The sequence below is a fragment of the Filicampus tigris genome, chromosome 3 (assembly GCF_054856515.1).
Source record: "Filicampus tigris isolate MCC_2025a chromosome 3, RoL_Ftig_1.0, whole genome shotgun sequence".
Classification (NCBI taxonomy): Eukaryota; Metazoa; Chordata; class Actinopteri; order Syngnathiformes; family Syngnathidae; genus Filicampus; species Filicampus tigris.
This window is the reverse complement of record NC_141219.1, coordinates 24,217,354-24,237,546: the sequence shown is the minus strand read 5'-3', so window position 1 is coordinate 24,237,546 and position 20,193 is coordinate 24,217,354. Positions and strand designations below refer to the sequence as shown.

At 40.9% G+C, this 20,193-nt stretch overlaps 1 protein-coding gene across 5 annotated transcripts in view; it reads left to right on the top strand.

Moving 5' to 3' along the window:
• znf609b (zinc finger protein 609b) overlaps positions 1 to 20,193 on the top strand; it is a 95,804-nt gene that overhangs the window by 71,691 nt on the left and 3,920 nt on the right. For 4 of the 5 annotated variants that reach the window (XM_086025743.1, XM_086025745.1, XM_086025741.1 and 1 more), the window contains 4 exons: positions 8,818 to 8,905; positions 13,015 to 15,364; positions 16,231 to 16,600; positions 17,485 to 17,841. In XM_086025743.1, the coding sequence (XP_085881869.1) occupies positions 8,818 to 8,905; positions 13,015 to 15,364; positions 16,231 to 16,600; positions 17,485 to 17,841 (3,165 nt within the window). The remainder of the gene's footprint in view (positions 1 to 8,817; positions 8,906 to 13,014; positions 15,365 to 16,230; positions 16,601 to 17,484; positions 17,842 to 20,193) is intronic. The other variant, XM_086025744.1, reaches the window with a different exon arrangement.

Here is a 20,193-nt window from a genome sequence, read left to right as displayed (position 1 = left end):
TTTTTAAGTCAGACCAGTCAAGAAACGAACATTAAGGTCACGTTCGGTAATTTCCTCTGACGCTTGTACGCTACTCTGTGAATCTGTGTGTTCGGAGAGGCAGAGTGCCTTCCACTCTTATTAGTTTCCCAAGGCAGCCTGTGGTCTAAACCAGGGGTGCTCACACTTTTTCAGCATGCGAGCTACTTATAAAATGACCAAGTCAAAATGATCTACTTTACGGGTAGAGTATGTTTTGCATATTTCTATTGGATAGGTCCTACCCACTACAAAAATGCAAAACATATTTACATACATACAGTACATTCAAAATGCAACTATACATGTCATTTATTTTCAAATATATTGAGGATTCTTTATCTACAATGTATGTTGATGTACCTTGCATAACCGCATGAGCCGCAGAACTAAAAGTTCAGACATACAACATAAAACAACATATTACATTTATGACAAAGATAGCTTTGCTAATCACGATAGACGATGCAAAATAGTACTGACCACTTTGGCCTGCTTTAAACCAACGGCAGTCTTCTCCCAGAGATAATCCTTAGTGTCAAAAAATTTGATGCTTCAACAAACTTGTTATATTATCTTTGTATATTCACTCGGCTTTGGCAAAACAACGAGGAATGACGGGGAAAAATTAAGCAACACGCATGGTGAATGCAGCTATGACAAGTTTCTCCGTAAACCGTACGGAGATTCTGTACGACGAAACTTCCGGTATGACATTTTCAAAATAAAAGCATAGTATTTCAAAATACAGATGGCATCCATTACAAATGTCATGCGATCTACCAATACAACCTTTCCGATCGACATATTGAGCACCCCTGGTCTAAACCAATCAACAGTTCGCGCTTCAACTCTTTCCATCTGGGCTGCCTGACGCATTGATATACTGGCACTATGTGCCATTCAGTTTGTCAGAGTTCACCATATTCATCAAAATGCTGAATATCGAAGCCAATAATCGGCCAGGGCTGATAATCGGTCCATCCCTAGTTATTAGCCAACGTTCCATCGTAATCGTCCCCTGCCGGGCTTGTAGAGTATGTTCCTCTCACAACCTGCAGCTTGGTATTTATTCGTCATTTTGCATTTTTAAAGTAAAATCTTTGGTGTAACAAGTATTTAGAAGGGTGGGATCCGTGTCGGGGGGGTTCGCAACAACATAATAGAGACATAAATCCCCCCACAAATAAAAATTTTAAATAATAATAATAATAATAGTCAACTTCTCCTTCACGGTTTTTAACCTTTCGTGGGGGACCCCGTTAATTGCAATAAATGAGGGATTACTGTAGATATATTTTAGATACTATCCATCCATTATATGAACCGCTTATCCTCCACCCATCCACTTTTTGAATCATCAGTATTGATATGCTTTTAGTCGTCTTAGCCATTCCTCCCGGTTGACGTACGGAACGCTGTGTGTAGCATTATTTTGTATCATTTTCTTTCCATACGCATATTAAATTGCCTGCTGTTTTGCTGTTCAAAGATGGATACACTCCGCTGTAACGCGGTTCCAGTGAGACTTCTGTGAAAATTGAACTCAGTCACCCAAGCACTGAAATTCGGTCTTTCATGAAAACATTAGATTAGCTTAGCAATTACCGCGTCTTCTCCCTCTTTCCTCTGTTAATTCTTCCTCATAATCCCTTGGTGAGAACAATACTTATATGAAGTGTATCTTTTTTCACCCACACCGAAGCTGTGATAGCTGACCTAGGTGTGAAACCACAACATGTTGTTTCGCTGCAGTAGTAGTCAGCCAAGGCTCTGTGCTAGCTAGCTGCTACGGTGTACGTAGCACCGATCTTGCCTCAACTTCCCGACTACCCGCATGTCGGTGACGCAAGCAACGCAGTGAAGCTATAGGATGGCCTAGGCCGTTGGATTCTCGGAAAAAAACTAAAAATCTGTTTCCCAGTTTTTCTCTTCTTTGTATTGTAAATGCAAACTGCTATGCCAGTCTTGTGTAGTTTGACGGCGCACCCAGCATGCCTTGAGGTGCCCTATTTTTTGTAAATTGTGAGGATAAGCGGATTGGATAATGGATGGATGGATGTTATTAATAGCTTCAGATTTGTTGTGAGTTTATTTTTCCCAAAGTCGTACAATTCATTATTTGCAATCACCCACCTCGTTATTTATTTTCAGTGACTGTTAGATTTAATTTTGTACCACAGGTTTGTTATGTATGATGACAATGTATTATGATTCACTTCACTATGTTGTTGAGCCGTCTGCCACCTGGTGGTATTTTAGTGACATAAGACTGGTAAGTGAAAGCTTTTACTCATCAAATAAACCTTCCTCTGTCCGTTCTTATTACTGGCAATTCACCGTAGGTGAAAAATGACGATGCACACAATGGGGAAAAGGTGACTCAATAGAAACTTTGTCGTCTTCGCGATATATATATTGTCATATCAACCAGCTTTAGTATTGTGCGGCGCTGTTGCTATCCACCTTGTTCTACGCCCAATGAGCCTTCATGTGAATTATGGGAGAAACTTGATTGATTGATTGAACATATAAACACAACATAAAAGACACGGCTGTCGGTCCGGGTGACCGCGCTGAGGGAGACTCAGCTTCAGTTCTCATTTAAGTGAATGGGAGCGTGCGCTCGTGATTAGATTTTTTTTTTTTTTCAGTTCAGTATTTATAATAAGTGTTGTTTTGAGAGTTGAAGAGACTTTGGTTGGTTGTACGTTTGTGTATTTTAATGGGGTTTTCAATATCAGCCAAAGAAAATGACGTCGGACGATAAAAGTGTCATTTTTTAAATACCAAATCCCAAATTACAATGCTTTTGATAACATAAACAAATACATTTTTAACATTTTTTTAACACTCTAGAGCAATTTTGAGCAACAGATGGATAAAGAGGTGGAGCGCCTTTGCTGCATTTCAGCCCTCCCATGGACCAGCAAGAGCCTTAAAACATGCTTTCGCACTAGTGCGACCGGATGACATTTTTTACCAGGACACAGTGAAAAGTTGGGAGCATTTGCTAGCATAATGGTCTCAGTATCGTGTCCTGTACTCGATAATCCCGCTCCCGTCTGCTCCCGTGGTTTTTTTTTTATCCTGTACCATCCCAAATTTCTGATTAAAGTTAAAGTTGACTCCCATCCTGTGGGATTCCCGAAAAAATGTCAGCCCCGAGTGGGGATGCTAAGTAGTTGCAGCTTAAAAGAGAAATCATTTCAACCCCACTTTCTACTAATGTAGCGAGGTAGGAGGATGACACTAAAAATAAGGGCAGTGACAACGTGCAGTCGCATCTTTTGCTGCTTTGTGAACTTTGCTCATTCAGACTGTGAGACAATGAGCAATCTCAAAAGCTCTAAGGCGTATCAGTACTTATAAAGTTGGTCATGTTTTGTCAAAAGAGGCTGGACAGTCTTATTACTACTGCTAGACACTTTAAAGCGCCAAGGATTTAGGCATAATTGCATACCCAAAGTTACATTACATGTACTGATACTGGTCACTTAAAAATGGTGCAACGATGATCTGCGTCATCTGCTCAACCGTGAAAATATTGAATTGTTTAAGAATTCATTATGTCTGGACTCTCAACTGATGTATGATCGCCAATCTTTGTTGGATTTACGATGCGGCGTTGGAGGTACGGGTGCGTTTGAGCATGGTTGGGAGAAGACGTTGCCTGCTGACATTCTGGCGGACCTCTTCCGTGTCCACGTGCGGCGCCGCAGCAACTGCGAAGCTAAAAAGGGAGCTAAAACACGTTTCGTCCTCTGCTCATTCCCGAACGCACAGATGTTCTCCGTTGTATCATGCTCAATAACCTTTTGATACCTGCTTGCTACCGATCATCGGCTGTCTTGCCGATCGGAAGATTTACCCAGCTTCTCCCACAAAGATAGCGTTGTTAAACGCCCGGTCGTTGACGAACAAAACGTTTATTCTGATGGAGTTATTTCTTTCCAATGGCCTGGATTTCCTCTGCCTGACGGAGACTTGGACGGGCGCCACTGAGCGCAGTACGATGCTCGAACTATTACCACCGGCATGTTCTCACTTGGACGCTCCAAGAACTTCAGGTCGTGTTGGAGGAACGGCGACTATATTTAATAACAATTTTAAATGTACACAGTATATATTCGCCACATGGATCACCAGCTTTGAAGCCACTTTCTCTGAATTTGGTATGGCTGTTCCTGTGGTCTGCGCTGTCTTTTCAAATGAAAATTCTCAGATGACTGCTTCTGTGTTCTAAATCCCCGGGTACGCACTGGACACTGTAATGATTATCCCAACAACATTGTCGTCTCGTCCTGGGTGCCTGTTCAAATCATTGCTCTTGTAGCCACAGACTCAACTTCTTTTAGTTGATATCACAGCCGCCAACAAATTTCCAAGCTGTTCAAGACATTTTCAAATGCGAGGGCGGCTTCTGATCGTTTAGAAAAGGAAGCAAAAAAAAGTTCAAATAAACCGCTTCGGGAAACGAAAGCCGTTGTAACAAATGGCTCACTTCTACATCCTGCGTCTTACAGCAAGTCACCCCCATAACTGTTTCGGCATGAGAAGCCTCAGGAATAAGGTGGATAAGCTTCAACTATCAGCTCCCAGTGCTTGATTGGACTATAAAGTAGTGTCTTGAAACAATATCCCCGTACTGGCTCGTCAACTTCTTTAATTGAACTTTGCAAAATGTAAGTATAACTTGTATAATAGAACAGAGCAGTGCATTAATTGAAAATAGTACTTGCTGTCTGGTGCGTTAGGTGATTTGTCAAATTTTTCTTTGGTGATTGCCCAGTTTTTGCTTATAGCTTTATAGTCCTGCATTTTGTTTTGGTTCAGTGCCCCATTTCCTTCATTAACTTTGAAGCATACCAAATTCAATTGAGTCCCTCTTCATTCATTTTCACATTCTCCTCTTGATAATAAGATGTTCATGCAGTGAAATGTTGTCACTTTGAGTTTGGACCCTTTTTTTTATGGCCCTCTCATCTATTTGGAAGCTGGAGTCTGCCCCAACTGACTTACGGAGCGAGATGATATACCCCCAGGAATGATCACCAGTCTTCACAGGACTGACAAATAGAAACAAGGCAACCATTCACCTTCTAACTCACACATTCTGTATGTATGGGCAATTAAGAGTCTTCAGTGTACATGTTTTTGACTGAAGGAGGAAGCTGGAATGTTCAGAAAGAACCCAAACAAACACAGAGAAAGCAACTTCTCACAGAAAGGCAGAGTCAACATTTGAAGCTAGTACCTAATGGTGCTAACTCATACAACTGTGCATCTGTGTGTTTGGGCAGTCCACTGTTAGTCTTGTAGTCTGTGTGTACTTGTAATCATTTTAAAAGTACATCCGTATTCAATTAGGCTGAGCTGCTTGGGCTTAACTGGATGGCTGCCAAGTTACTTGTGAGGTATTTGGCTCAGATCTAAGTGCTGCTGAAAAATCTTGTCGGGCATTAAATAGGGTTATGGTTCATTGTGTTGTACTGAGGAAAAAAAGTAGTTTTGTATTCAGGAGCTGTTGCCAGACATGATCAAGTATCAGTTAAGAGTTTTAAAGTGACTAATATTGTTAAAGAGCTGCCTTTCTGCATTTGCTGACTTTCCGGAAAATCTAACTATACCAAGTTAATCATTAATCCCAGTACAGACACTTAATCCACTCAGTGGTGAATTATTCTTATGTAATATTATTATACTATATTTATGACCTGAAGGGAAATTTGCAAAACTGTGCAAATATTTTACAGTTTGTACCAGATATCGTCATTTAAAATATTTTACACAAGACCGTTGCTGCCAACAATCATGCATTGAGGGTGAGACACATGCATTTCTGTCCAATGTCACCCCCTTTAATTTTTTCACACTAAAATAAAGCCTACTCAAGGCTTAAAAAAAGGGGTTGTCACTATTAAATAGGGGGCTGTTGTTGCAGCGCTCTGATTTGACGTTCCTTATGGCAGTTACGAGGTTAGTTAGCTTTCCTGTCAGTTGCATGCCCAAACCCGCTTCCCTCGTGCACATGCTCTGTTGTTTATTTATTTTCTTCCAGCTGCAAGGATCCTCATTGTGTGTGAATGGCTAGTTGTGTTGTGTGCGTACCGAGAGTGAGTGAGTACCTGTTTACTTTAGAACCTTTTTTTTTTTAATAGAAAGTCAACCCCCAATTTTTTTTTTTAACAATATGTTCCGTGCAGGACCACGAGTCGAAACACGGCATTCTGATTTATGTTGTGTTTGTGGAATATGACTTAAGCAGCAAAATCCACCAATTTTTAGCCATCTCAGAGGGTGGCCATTTTGTCACTTCTGCCGACTGAAACTGACATCCGAGTTGCTCAGGGCTCAGGTAACGACTAATCATGGCTCAGCTTCAGAAAACAGGTCAGCCGTGATTGGTCTTTACCGGAGCCCCGAGCAACTGTGATGTCAGTTTCAGTCGAGAGAAGTGACAAAATGGCCGCCCCTGGAGATGGCTAAAAACGGGTGGATTTTTCTCCTTAACTCATACTCCACAAATGCATTATTAATCAGAATGCCGTGTTTAGACTAGTGAAGGCGTCTAGAACATACTATTGCAAAGAATTGTTTGCGGTTGACTTCCCCTTTCAGAACACATTACTGATGGAATTTTCAGTTACTGCAGTATTTTGAGCAATACACAAGTGTAAAAACCCCCGTTTTAGTCTGTTTTATAATCATGGGCTGAGCAGTGGGAAAACGGTGGGTTGTTGTACTTTTGGTTCATCTTCATGTCACTTGACAGTTCATTGCTGCTGGCTCACAGCGGTAAGCAGTCATTGGGGATCCAGCTGCTTATTGTAAACAACGACCACAAACAAAACTCAAAAGTCCAGGGACTATTTTTATATGCTAGTCCTTTCCTGGTTTGAATGCTATATTAATAGTATTGCAAGTTTAGTTAACATTGTCATTCACAATTATTTTTCAATATATACATTGCAATTGTAAGAACGCTGTTTGAAGGCAAGACACGGACAAATCAATTGAGAAAAAGGGACTTTTTTTTTTTTCACACAGTTCTAAATCTCTGTAAATTCATTATTTAATAGGCAGGTTTGCTCTTAAAATAGTCTAGAATACTGGAAATAACATCCCGCTAAAAAAAAAAAAAAATACAAAAAAAACTTTATAGGGGAAGTCAACCCCAAACCTTTTTTTACAATAATATGTTCTATGCAGCACCACTAGTCTAAACATTCTGATTAATATTGCATTTGTGGAATTGAATTAAGCAGCAAAATGCACCTGTTTTTATCCATCTCAGGGACGGCCATTTTGCCACTTGCTGTTGACTGAAAATGACATCACAGTTGCTTGGGCTCAGATCACGACCAATCACGGCTCAGCTTGCGAGTATCTAATGACCAAGCTCAGAAAACAGGCCCAGGGCCACCTCTCGCTACACGCAGAGTACAGTACGCACAGTGCGTCGGGCACCATCGTCCACAGAGATATATGTATTCAAAAGCTATTTACTCCACTACAGACACACTAATATTTACACATGTATTTTGGCCTTCGTGGAAGAAACTTGCATCCAAGTATCAGTAGGTCCTTGTGAAAATACTGTAGACCTACAGATGCTTTTCACTTGCTTTTATAAACCAGAGGCAGGGGCAAAAAAGTCATCACTCTGACCCGTGTGTTGGAGGGGAAAATATTGCGAGTGGAGAATGATTATAAGTTTGAAAAGGAGAAGTGATTATGAAGGAGAGGGGGGAAAATGAGGTGAGCAAGAGAGGTTTCCTCAGCTAATAAAATGCTCTGAGGGATGGAAGCTGCCAGCCAGCATTCCTGTGCCATTAGATAAGTTAGCTCACTGCAGCCCTTAGTTTCTCCGCAGTGCTGAAGTGGCAAACCGAGGTCACCATCACAGCAAAGCAAAGGGGGATGGTGATGGCAGTGAAGTTCCAATGTTATTTAGAAACATGGTTGCTCCTAATCATCTGAAAAGCTGTTTGTCGGCTGATGTACATTTAAATGAATGCACAATTATTTGATTTCATGAAGCGTCTTTGCAAATATTTCTTTAAATAATTGTAATGTTTTGTTGACTTGATAAGTGTTGTTGCCAGATGAAAAGAACTTTTATGTGTAACATGAAAAAATAGCACGTAGAATTGGGATTTCACACAACTAAATTGAGATTTGAAATGCAAGGTCATATATCCGACTCCGAATAGGTCAGATTGTGTCACTCAAGCCGAGTGCTAGCAAATTCACACGTGTCAAATAGCGGCACAGAAGTGACAGATTGCTGTCGTACCAATGAAGTCACTGTGCTTTTCTTGCATGCTTAGCCACCTCCAGCTAAATTAAACTGTTCACACCACATTTATGAAACCCAAGAGCTTATCTAGGTTCAAAAGCAATTCAGAACGACGACCGAATGCTCTTTCCAGTCAGGTAGGATGGAGGAATGTCAAAAATGATAAATAATTACTCTCCAGGGAAATGTCCTGGACTGCAAGATGGTTTATTTGAATGGGAAATGTGCTGAGTGCATTTTCCCTGGTAACCCGAGTGTGATCATTCCCAGAGGGACCTCCTGTCAAGTAATTTGGAAGATTTAGTCATAAATCAGCCCCCCAAACCATTACAGTATTAAGAACGGGCTCTGGCTCATGTGACTGCCTTGAAAAGCTCTTTTAAAACCCTCTGCTTAAAGATCCATACATTGATTTAAAAGCATTTTCCTACTCAGGTGAATTGTAATTTGCAGATGTGATATTCATTATTGAAATATGAATTCTTTTTTTTTCACAGGGATGTTGGTGGTAAATGTTACATGGAGAAACAAGACTTATGTGGGCACACTTTTGGACTGTACACGGCATGATTGGGCCCCTCCTCGGTAAGAAATATTCAACGTTTTAATCTGCTTATTTTTATTTAATGACTTTTGACTGGTGTACAGCTTCTTCCGATTTTTCCCGTTCGCACTTACAATCTGTTGCATTGCATGTCGAGGGATCGAAGTATTTGGGGTTATGTGTGAATGACTCAATGCATACATTCTTCCTTACACCCACTCAGGCTGTGCTACTTTTCTTTGTGCCGTTTGAACTTTGCATCTCCGCTGGATTAAAGTTCCCGTGTTACTTTGTTAGGCTTCTCATGTTGGATACTGGTGAACTTAATTGTTATGGAAATGTTTGTCTCTCCCTACTACACTTCTCAAAGAGAAGGCTTTATCATACTGTAAATTTTATGCAGTTGTTTTTTTCACCATCCTTTGATTCAAATTGCTATGACAGAGTGACAAAGCTTGCTGTGATTAACAAGATACAGTATCTGCCCTGTTTTAACTGCTTTCTGTGGCAGAAGTGAAAAATATTTATTGCTGAGAATGTAGTGTCTTCTTCTGTGTCTAGACAATGATTATTGTTATGATGATGATTATTATCATCATCACCGGATGGGTCACAACAATGCAAGTCTTGCTGGGCGGCGGTGTCTCAGTTGGTAGAGCAGGTTGTCCGGTGACTAAAGGTTCGAGCCTACTCATTTTGCCGCATGAAAAATAGGTATTTCTATCATTAGGTAACAAAAATGTCATTTATTTAGGTACATGGTAAATATCAATAATAATATCAATATTGCAATAAGTAAAATCTGCGATATAATCAAGTGAAATACTCCCTCTGATTATTTTTTTATAGCATTTATGGCACTAAAAATTTTAAGTCTTTAGAGATGTAAATAATACAAACAGGCTTAAACACATACAATTTAATCAGAGATCATAATATGTGTTAAATGTTGCCCACTCAGCATCCATTGCAGCCTGATCACCCTGGAAGGGGGATTCCCCCATCTGTGGTCCCTTCTCAAGGTTTCTCATTTTTCCTCAGATCGTTTTTTTTTTTAGTTTTTCCTCGCCCTCCTGGGGGTTAAGATCAAGGGATGCCGTTAAATCTGTTGTCAGCTATGGGCATGTGAAGCCCTCCGAGACTTCCTTGTGATTAAGGGCTATATGAATAAATATGACTTGACTTGAGAGAGAGCACGAGCAATGGGGATAACACAATGGATAATATTGTGCAGTCCAATGTCAGTGTACCGATCCTTCTCTGTTCACAGTGCTGTAAAATATCTTTTTTTTTCCCAAATCAACAAACTTATCATCTGACAATATCCTTTAAATCAATAATCATGCCCACAAATGTACATTAAAAAATGAACCAACTGCCATAGCTTTCTGTAGTGTTTAAAAACAATCCTGTGTAGGTTGACATTAAATCATTTTCAATAAAATATAAGCTATGATGATGACTACCAGGTTTTTCGGTCTTCTTCATTCTTCTTCTGTCAAGTTGACACTGTCTCAGAGTAAGTTGTGTGCCATCATCTAGTGGTCAAGAATAGAATCACACCCAGAATATACGTGATTTAGAACTAAAGTGATATTAAATGTACAAAAAGATCCGCGAAATAGCGGAACCACAAACCCGGAACCCTGTATTTGCAAAAAATAAATAAATAAATAATAAAGTTTATCAGTTTCAACATTAAATATTTTGCCTTTGTAATCTTTCTAATTGAAAAGGTTGAAATAGATTTGCAAATCATTGTATTCTGTTTTTATTTACGTTTTATAAAATGTCCCAACTTCATTGGAATTTGAATTTGTATATTGTTCTGAATGGCAAAAAATATCGTGTGGCCCTCCCTGGTGTAGTGTAGATGCCACGTGATTCAGCAACCAAAGATGTCTGCTGTACAACAAATACTGACGTGTATGCCCCTGCATGAAAATGTTATTAAAATAGCTTACAGTACTAAAAACACTCTTTACTGTGTTTTGCATTTGTACAAGATAAGTTCCTTTGCTGTTAATACAGTTGTGCTCATAAGTTTACATATAAGTGGTTCTCAGAAAGTGTGCTCCAGGAGTGTGATAGGAGAGCTCAAGAATAAACTTGTTCCAAACTAGGCCAAAATGATATATGCTTTAAATCAAACCTTCCCTGCAGTGTGTTCTGAATAAAGATTGTTCGCAAGAGATGTTGAATGTCGTGGTCTATTCCATTGTGTTATTTTAGAGCACTTGGTACCTGAGCACAAAGTAATGAGCACGCAAGCAAAAAATAAATACATTAAAAAGTAAATAAATTCACTTAAAAATATATATATATATGTATATATATATATATGTATATATATATATGTATGTATATATATATGTATAAAACATCTGAACACCTTTACTACCTTCATACAGAGATATTCCATTGAAAAATTGGCCAATTGCATGTTGAAAATGAACTCTGAATAGTGAACAATGGCCGTCATTTACGTAGCGTTAATGATGAGGCACTAGACACCAACAAATGACCAGCGTTCGCTTGGCAAAATATGCAATGCCTGCAGCTGAATTGTGCACCGTTCAAATTATGCTGACTCGCATCCAAGAATACAGTAAAGGAATAGTGCGTGCAGCTAGCATGAAATATTTATCTATTTTTATTTAACGTTTGTTACCATTGAAAGGGAACCCACACTTGATACACAGCTTACTTGGTTGTTGTAGAATTTAAAAAAAAATGTTGACATCGAATTTTTCAGTGAACCCATTGGTGGAAACGCAGGGTAACGAACCTCACTCATTTTTTTCTGGCATCTTATTATCATATTATGGTCGGCGTGGGACTCAATTAAACGGTGTTGTGTTGCATTGACATTCTGCCAGTTTATTGATCACAACTGTTTTTGAAACTGATGCATTTTAAAAGTATAAAGATCTCTTGATTACATGGGTGCGTTGTCACAAAGAGGAAGTTGCCGCGATGGCTATTTTTCACCACTCAAAATGCATTCGCACACAAACGACAGCACACATCTCAATAAAGTTGTTTCTTTCATCTCTGCTGTATGTCTGTGATATTGTAAGCAGTGAAATCTGGTGATTGATTGTAAAGGGAAGACAATAATGACCACACTTTCTGAAAACTACCCATACCCCCAAGGGGTAAGACTATAAGTCTTCCAACTAGTGGTGAATGGTTATACATACACAGCTGTGCTCATAAGTTTACATACCTCTCAGGTATGTAAATCTATGAGCGCAACTGTAAAATGCATCTCCATGTACTACTTTATCACAGCAAGGTTCATTAAGGGAATTAAAAATGTTAAGTTTAACAAAGTATAATTTCCAGCACTACTCGGGGATCTTAACATGAATCATCAAGAAACTCTAGACAGCCGTGAATATAGATAAGCACTTTTAAACACATCCCAGACAGTGACTTTCGTGGACTTTGAATGTCTGCGGGTACTATTAGAGGAAGTTATGTTTCAATAACCAATCTTTGTCTAAGAAGCCTTAAATGCTGCTCAGAAAAAAATAGTTACATCTTTTGAAAGAGTTGGGGTCAAAACATTATCTCAAGTAAATTGATGTATCACATTAATTTCAGTGCCAACTCATTGTAGTTACCGGTAATGTATTTTATTTTTAATATTTGTTGAATCTGTGTGATGATACCAGTTGCTTTCTAAATAGGATTGCACATTTTTTGTTACACTGTAGGAGGGCTTCCAGTCCAATGCTATTTTTAGAACAGGCTTGCAGGCTGCTCATGTGGTCCTTGGAGGCTACAATATGTAGCTGTGGCAAGTGCATTTTCCATTCAAAATTTCCAATCACTTCTGCACTTCAGATGTGGTGTCTATCCTGCCAATTACATACGAAATAAGTTTAAAGTCATGTATCAACTATATTTTTGTGTAGTTCACTGCTAGCTCACTGAAGATACTACAGCATATGCGCCAGGCTCGCGAATGGTTCACAAGGTTGAGTTTTTTCCAGTTTTTCTTTCACTGCTTAAGTTGGACTTGCAGGAGTAAGCCCCTGAACCCTTGACTGACATTGTCACATTCCAAAATTGCTAAATTGTTATAGAGGGATTGGCTAATTTGCCGTTTTCCAGTAATCATAAAAGAATTGTCTGGTTGCAGGTTTTGTGAATCCCCTACAAGTGATCTGGAAATGAGGAATGGCCGCGGCCGAGGTAAACGGATGAGACCAAACAGCAACACTCCGATCAACGAGAACAGCAACTCATCGGACAACAAAGGCGCCACCAACAACAAGACACGTGCTGCTTCTAACAGTAAGGGCCGAAGGGGCAGCCAGACACCATCGGAACGCCGCACTCCTCCCAACAGCAACACGGAGGATATTAAGGCCAGCCCCTCCTCAGCTGGAAAGCGTAAGGCCAAGCCCGCATCAGACATGGAGCCGAATTCTAGCTCGGAGGACACCAAAGGCAACAAACGCATGCGGACAAACTCTAACAGCGGAGGGGTTGGGCTTACAGGTCTTCTCATTCCTTCTATCAAGACTGAGCCACTTCCACCCCCCCTTGATCGGAGCTGTCCCTCACCTGTTCTTATTGATTGCCCGCATCCCAACTGCAACAAGAGGTATAAGCACATTAACGGTCTCAAGTACCACCAAGCTCGTGCTCACACGGAAGATGATGTGAAGCTGGAATTGGATGTAGACAGTGAATATGGAGAAGACTCGACACTTCACCCTGAACCTGAGAATTGTAATGGTGCATCTATCTCACACAAGGGGTCCTTTTCTCCAGCACGGTCAGTCACACCGAAAGGGCGAAACTTTGAGCTTCAGAGTACTTCCCCGTCACCTGGCAAGTTTTGCACAAAGCAGAGCAAAAAGAAAATTGCTGAAACTGAACCAGAAATCAGTACACCAATGGAAGGCTGCGATGACGCGGCATGTCTTTCTGATGAAGCCAGTAATGACGGCGTTGATGAGAAAAGAGGCTCTGACAAGTCCAAAAAAGCCAACACAAAGGCTGATAAAATGGGTCCAAAAAATATGAAGTCGCCACGAACAGTTGCCACTGGGCCTTCAGCTACACAACAAATGTACTCGTTCCCTGCAGGAAACCCAAATTCTTCACCAGGGCTTACCCCCATTTTGCAAGGAATCCCCAAAAGTCCCCAAATGAAAGGCACGCAGTCGAAAACCCCTGCCGTAGGAGATACCCCCTCAAGTAGCACCAAAGACAAAAAGAAGAAAGACAAGAAGAAAAAGGATGGTGCAAAGGAAGCTGACAGCCCTAAGTCGATGGGAAAGGGAGGGAAGCCGGAGGAGGGAAAACCATCTTACGCAGAAGTACCTGAACAAGGAAATAAGGCTGAAGGGCTTCTCAATGGGTCCTCAGACCCCCATCAGAGTCGGCTGGCAAGCATCAAGGCCGAGGCTGACAAGATATACAGTTTTACAGATAATGCTCCGAGCCCTTCCATCGGCGTAGCCAGTCGAATAGATGGCAGTGGGATGCCACAGCCTCTTACGCCTCTTCACATGACCCAGAATGGTGCTGACAACTCATCCGTGAAAACACACAGCCCAGCATACTCGGACATCTCTGATGCCGGTGAGGATGGTGAAGGTAAATTAGAGAACGTCAAAAACAGGACAGAAGACCAGGCACTCCGAGAAAGCGTCAAAAAAGCTCTTTTCCCAAATCCGGCACCCAACAAAGAGTCTCCGTACTATACGGGCTATGAGACGTATTACTCGCCCAATTATGTCAACCCCAGTCCTGGAGGACAAAATCCTGGCACACCGGTGACGGAAGGTCAGGTGAAGATCAAAAGGGAGGATGACCAGGATCAGGGTGAGGAGAAAGTCAAAGTTGAGGTCCATGAGGATCGCAAACCTGACATTGCTCCTGGCCAGCAGCAGCAGCAGCAGCAGCAGCAGCAGCAGCAACAGCAACAGCAGCAGCAACAGCAACAGCAACAGCAGCCGTCCGTCATCCAACAGCGATCCAACATGTATATGCAACCACTTTACTACAATCAGTATGCCTATGTGCCACCGTATGCATATCATTCAGATCAGGCATACCATAACCATTTAATGAATACCAACCCAGCCTACCGACAGCAGTTTGAGGAGCGTCAGCGACAAATGGCAGAACAGCACCGTGCCGCTGAGAAAAAGTGTGACATAGCCATGAAAGAAAGGGAAGCTTCCATCAAGGAGGACTGGAAACAAAAGAACCCAATGCAGCCCAACCTCTCCAAATCCTCCAATCAGTCTGAGATTGGAAAGACGCCGCAGCCCACCAGTAAATCCAGGGACTCACCCTCTGAGGTTTCATCCAAATCTATGGGAAGCATCAAGGCGGAGGACATAAAGTCCCAGCAAGTTGAAGGACTAAAGATGAAGCTGACAGAAGGGGGTCACCATGGGAAGGAGGACTCAAAGCAAGCGCTTGATTCAAGAGCTCAGGCTGGTACAGAGCAGGCTGTGTGGTACAGACAGGTAAATACAATTTAAGAATATCATCAGTACAGCAAGGGCCTCGCTTAATAATAGTTGCTTAGGCACAAAACACAAAGTTGCATAGGCGTGTTCCTGACTATCGCCGCAGCGAACAATACCAACCTTTTAATCTCCACCTCAATTTCAATGTCACTTTTATTCAGGTAATACTTGTTTATTTTTCTCCCTGCGACGATTCACAATGGAGCCATTGATCAATGAATCACTGATAAGCGTTGTCGTTGCTGCTTTGCATTGATCTTTAAAGGGTTGAATGTAGGGCTATGCAATTCATTGAAATTCAATCACAATTATGATTACTACACTCCACAATTACAAAATTGGCGTCATCGTAAAAAATGATTATTAATATTCATTCAAATCCAACGCAATATGTTTACACAAGAAATAATACTTGAAATTATACAATTGCACCTTTTTTTTAAATTTTATAACAAATTTTATAAATGTAGTTAGGTCCAAAAGGAATTTAGTTACATGTATTTGTCTTTATATCTTTTACGTTTAAACATTTTCTTGTTTGAATAATCGTGGTTTTAATTATTACCAAAATAATAATGATATTTTTTTACATAATCAAGCAGCCCTAGTTGAATGTGTATATATAGAGAGCTATGACATGCGACATTTCCAGGAGCAAGAAGTGTGTTTGCACACTTTTTTTTTTTAGTCTTATGTGCACTATATTTTCAGCTTAACTGTTTGCACACACCTTTAGTTGGAATCCTACACACAACTTTTGCTTGTGAGACCTCAGATGTTTATCTGTCCGGAGTCTGTTTTGGTGTTGACTATTCAGTTTTCCGCTATTGCTATCATTTTGTTGCTTTTTCTCTGACCACCAGCAGTACCATGAGAGCCAGAAGGCTCAAGCGGAAGGTGAACACCAGCAACAACAATCTCGATGGAAAGATGAACGGGACAGAGAACGGGAGCGTGATCGGAAATCGAAGGATGAAAGGTGCAGGCCGAAGGACTGTCAAAGCGGGCCTAAGGAGGACGGCAAAGAAATGACTGACCTTAGAATTAATTCTGAGGAACATCGGCCTTTGAGCAAAGACTCTCGTGCGAATGCCCACTTGCAGTTCTCGTCACCACTAGCGCAGCACCAAGGATACATGCCATACATGCATGGTTACCCCTATGGACAAGGTTATGACCCCAACCATCCTGGTTACAGGGGCATGCCTTCGGTCATGATGCAGAACTACCCAGGTATGACGCTAAATATTTTTAAGAAAATATAAAATATTCCCCGACAAGTTGTGAGCTGACCCAAAGTTTTTTTTTCTCATTAGTGTATATTGTGCTCAGCAATATTCATGTGGTTTTTTTTGCGAATTGTAAAGCTGCCGGAGCCGGCTTTAATCGCGCTGTAAACACTACATGTTAGCCAAATTCAGGACGAGATCGGTGTCTGCATGGGACATTTCTCACAGAAATAAAACTCACGGGTCTCAATATCCAATAAGTAAAAATGTACATGCGTTCCCGGTCATCCATTCCTAAGTGGGCATCAAAAGTGATGGGTCTCGCCTTGCCACTCAATAGAAATAAGCAAATGAATGATCTGAACAACTTAAATGAACTGCTGCCTCCATTTGAAGACAGGTAGAGACATTCTGTACACTTTACATGGAATGTTAAATACAATGACCTTGGAGACAAAATGTACAGATTCTGTCAACCATCCTGCATACTTAATCTGCTGTAGTATAATTTTGAGAACATTGCACAAGTGTTTTCTAATATCCTCGAGCCTTCTGACGCAATGGAAGTGTCGTGTTCTTGTATCTTTAGAACACTGGCGTGATAGTTGCGGGAAATGGGCCTCTATACACCTATGTAGATATTGCACCAAAAAGCAGACACTTGCAGCTAGAATTGTCGTTTACAACGTTAATAATGTATAGAGTGTATTCCTCATTAGTTTAAAGTTATCTTCATGGAAAGAAACTGCTTTTCTTTCAAAAATACGGACATTTCATGGTGACCCCAAACTTTTGAACGGTAGTGTATATTGTATATAGTGTATATATAAATTGCCCTGTTATTTGTTTAAACCCTAAATGAACCCATCGATATTCCTATTCGTCTAGGTTCTTACCTTCCTGGAGGCTATCCTTTTTCTCCATACGGCAGTAAAATAGCTGGAGCTGAAGAGGCCAACGACAAATCCCGCACTAGCCCTACTGTCAACAAAATGGCTACAGACTCCAAAGCTCTAGATATCTTACATCAACACGCCAGCCAATACAAAAGCAAATCTCCGACAGTAGGGGACAAGCCTTCCCTCGACAGGGAGCGGGAGCAGGACAGAGGAGCTGGCGGGGAAAGGGATCGGGAAAGAGATCTAGATCGGCCGCGCTCCTCGCCTTCCCAGCGGATCATGCCCTCTCACCACCACCTGGGATACCCCCTGCTCTCAGGGCAGTATGATCTGTCCTACACCACAGGTCAGTCAGTCCTCACTTACACTTTCTTCTGCTTCCTTTCCGGTTTGTTTACATGACAACCAGGCCTCGCACGACAATTACAACATCGACTTATCGCTCAATGAGCGAGAATGGACGCAATAGGTTTTTTTTCTGGACTCGATAAATGGTTGTATACATTCGCGTTAGTTTACATCTGATACCAACATTCAGTCGTGCTGCTGAGTTACCTCTCCTGTCAGTCACCTTAATTGCTGCTGTGTGCGAGTCGGCACTCACATGTACACATCCACACTAGGCATGGAACGGCTTTTGAAAAGCATTGAAAAGGTTTGGTTCGACTGTTTCAGTTTGGTTCGCATGTGTCCCGTCAGTTCATAGGCACACGCAACCCTTTATCTCATTTATTAATGAGGCGCAGCAGTGTACAGTAGCTGTAATAATAGCCAGGTCGTGCTAATGCTAGCCAGCGCAACCATGTGTTTGGCTAAAAGCCATGCTCTTCGGTGCTCTTTTTGTACCATTTCATTGATCATTTATGCACTGTCGGTTCTGCGAGCATTTGCAACGGTCGTCAGGAACCTAGAGAGGCTGTCAAACGGAACCAGATACCTGTTTTGAGTGCCAGAATGATATGATTGACCAAATATACCAGAAGTAGTAGTAGAAGAAGAAGCTGTAACGACTTCCGTGTCATCAAAACATCGCTACGTCCATTTCCACTTTAACCGTTAGTGTTTTTTTCCCCTATATTTACCATTTGCGCTGTTACGTCGAGTTAACGTTTCCTAATGGAGCTGCCCAAGTACCAGTTCAGTTTTGCGCTCATTATGCCTTTAGCTCGCTCTGCTTCTTTTTCTTTCTTTCAAACTTCATTGACTCAAACAACAAAAAATATAACACTCGCTCTGCTTCTACTCGCTTCCAGGAATGACAGAAATGTGTATACTGATGTCACAGGGATGCGCGGTAAAGACGGTTTGTTCTGAAATAAGTGTTTTCATGCGCTCTGATCAGATTAAAAATCGACATAAACTACTCCCGTTCGGAGTTAAATCTTGATCGAAATGGACTTGATCGGGTCAGAATATTCCGAATGGGGTGTGTACATGAAGCATTTTTATCCGATCAGGCTTTTAATCCAAATAAATGTGTCCATGTAAACGTAGCCAATGTGACACGGGATTCTGGTTAAGGAAAGCAAATAATTAAAGTAAAACTTTGAAGAGTTAAAGCGGCAGCAGGCTCCCACTTAAGTTGGGACACTGTATGATGAGGTGCGCTCAATTTACCATTTTAATCGAATCGGTTCGGATAAAAATAGATTGGTGGACCTTTGGGGGTTTTTTTTTCTGATGGAAGCGAGATTAAAATAACATGACGGACTGACCGACAGATGATTGCAGTTTGATCCGGCTTGAAAAAATGATGGATGTCGGACGAGTACCCAGGCTGCTGACGGATGACATTTGACGGACCGGCAAACTTTAGTAAAATGCCTACCCATGATATCGATACTATCGTTTATCATGACATTTTCTGGGAAAATATATCGTCCGGAAAAATGTGTTATCGTGGCAGGTCTAATGACAACAGTTTATGGGACAAAAGCAGAGAACGTGCATATTAAATTTGCATTGCAGGACCAACACATAGGTTGTATCTCATTTGTAATAGGAAATGAGCTGAGATTAAAAAAAAAAAAAAGATAAATAAGGAGCTTTTTTATTTCATGATGTACCACGTACATCATATACCGTATTGCCAGTTTAGGATGTGAAACTGGACATACTGTCGACATTGATTATTGGTGGATATTATTAACTGAAACATCTCAGCCAATTCCAATTTCCACGATTTAAAGGATCGTGACGATACTCTATATTGAGAAATTATCAAGTTATATTGTTTTACTCTACTTTGTCACAAGTTTTTCTGTTGGCAATATCACACAAAACGTTGGCCAAAGTGGATGAAAGTTTAATGAAATGCATCAGAATATACACGTGACGGTGTCGTGAGCCCGCAGAGGATGCTGTGGAATTCTTTCGAGTCATAATGACGGACGCCATCGATCGCGGGAGCTTTGAAATGAGTGACGGCAGTGAGATAGACGATGCGCTTGCGGACTTTGAACTAGTAGAACCAGTCAAACGTGATATATGGTTAAGATATATGTTTGTAGACAATGACAATATCGACGTCTTTGTAACAGAATAGATTATTGTAATTACAACTTGATTTTTAAAATTAAAAATAGTGCTTCTCTTCCACTGACACAATTTTTACATCTTTGATTGAAACAGTAAATATTAATAAACTCGGGCCTGTGTGCAAGCCACATGTCTAAGCTCTCAAAATCTTTTGGAATTA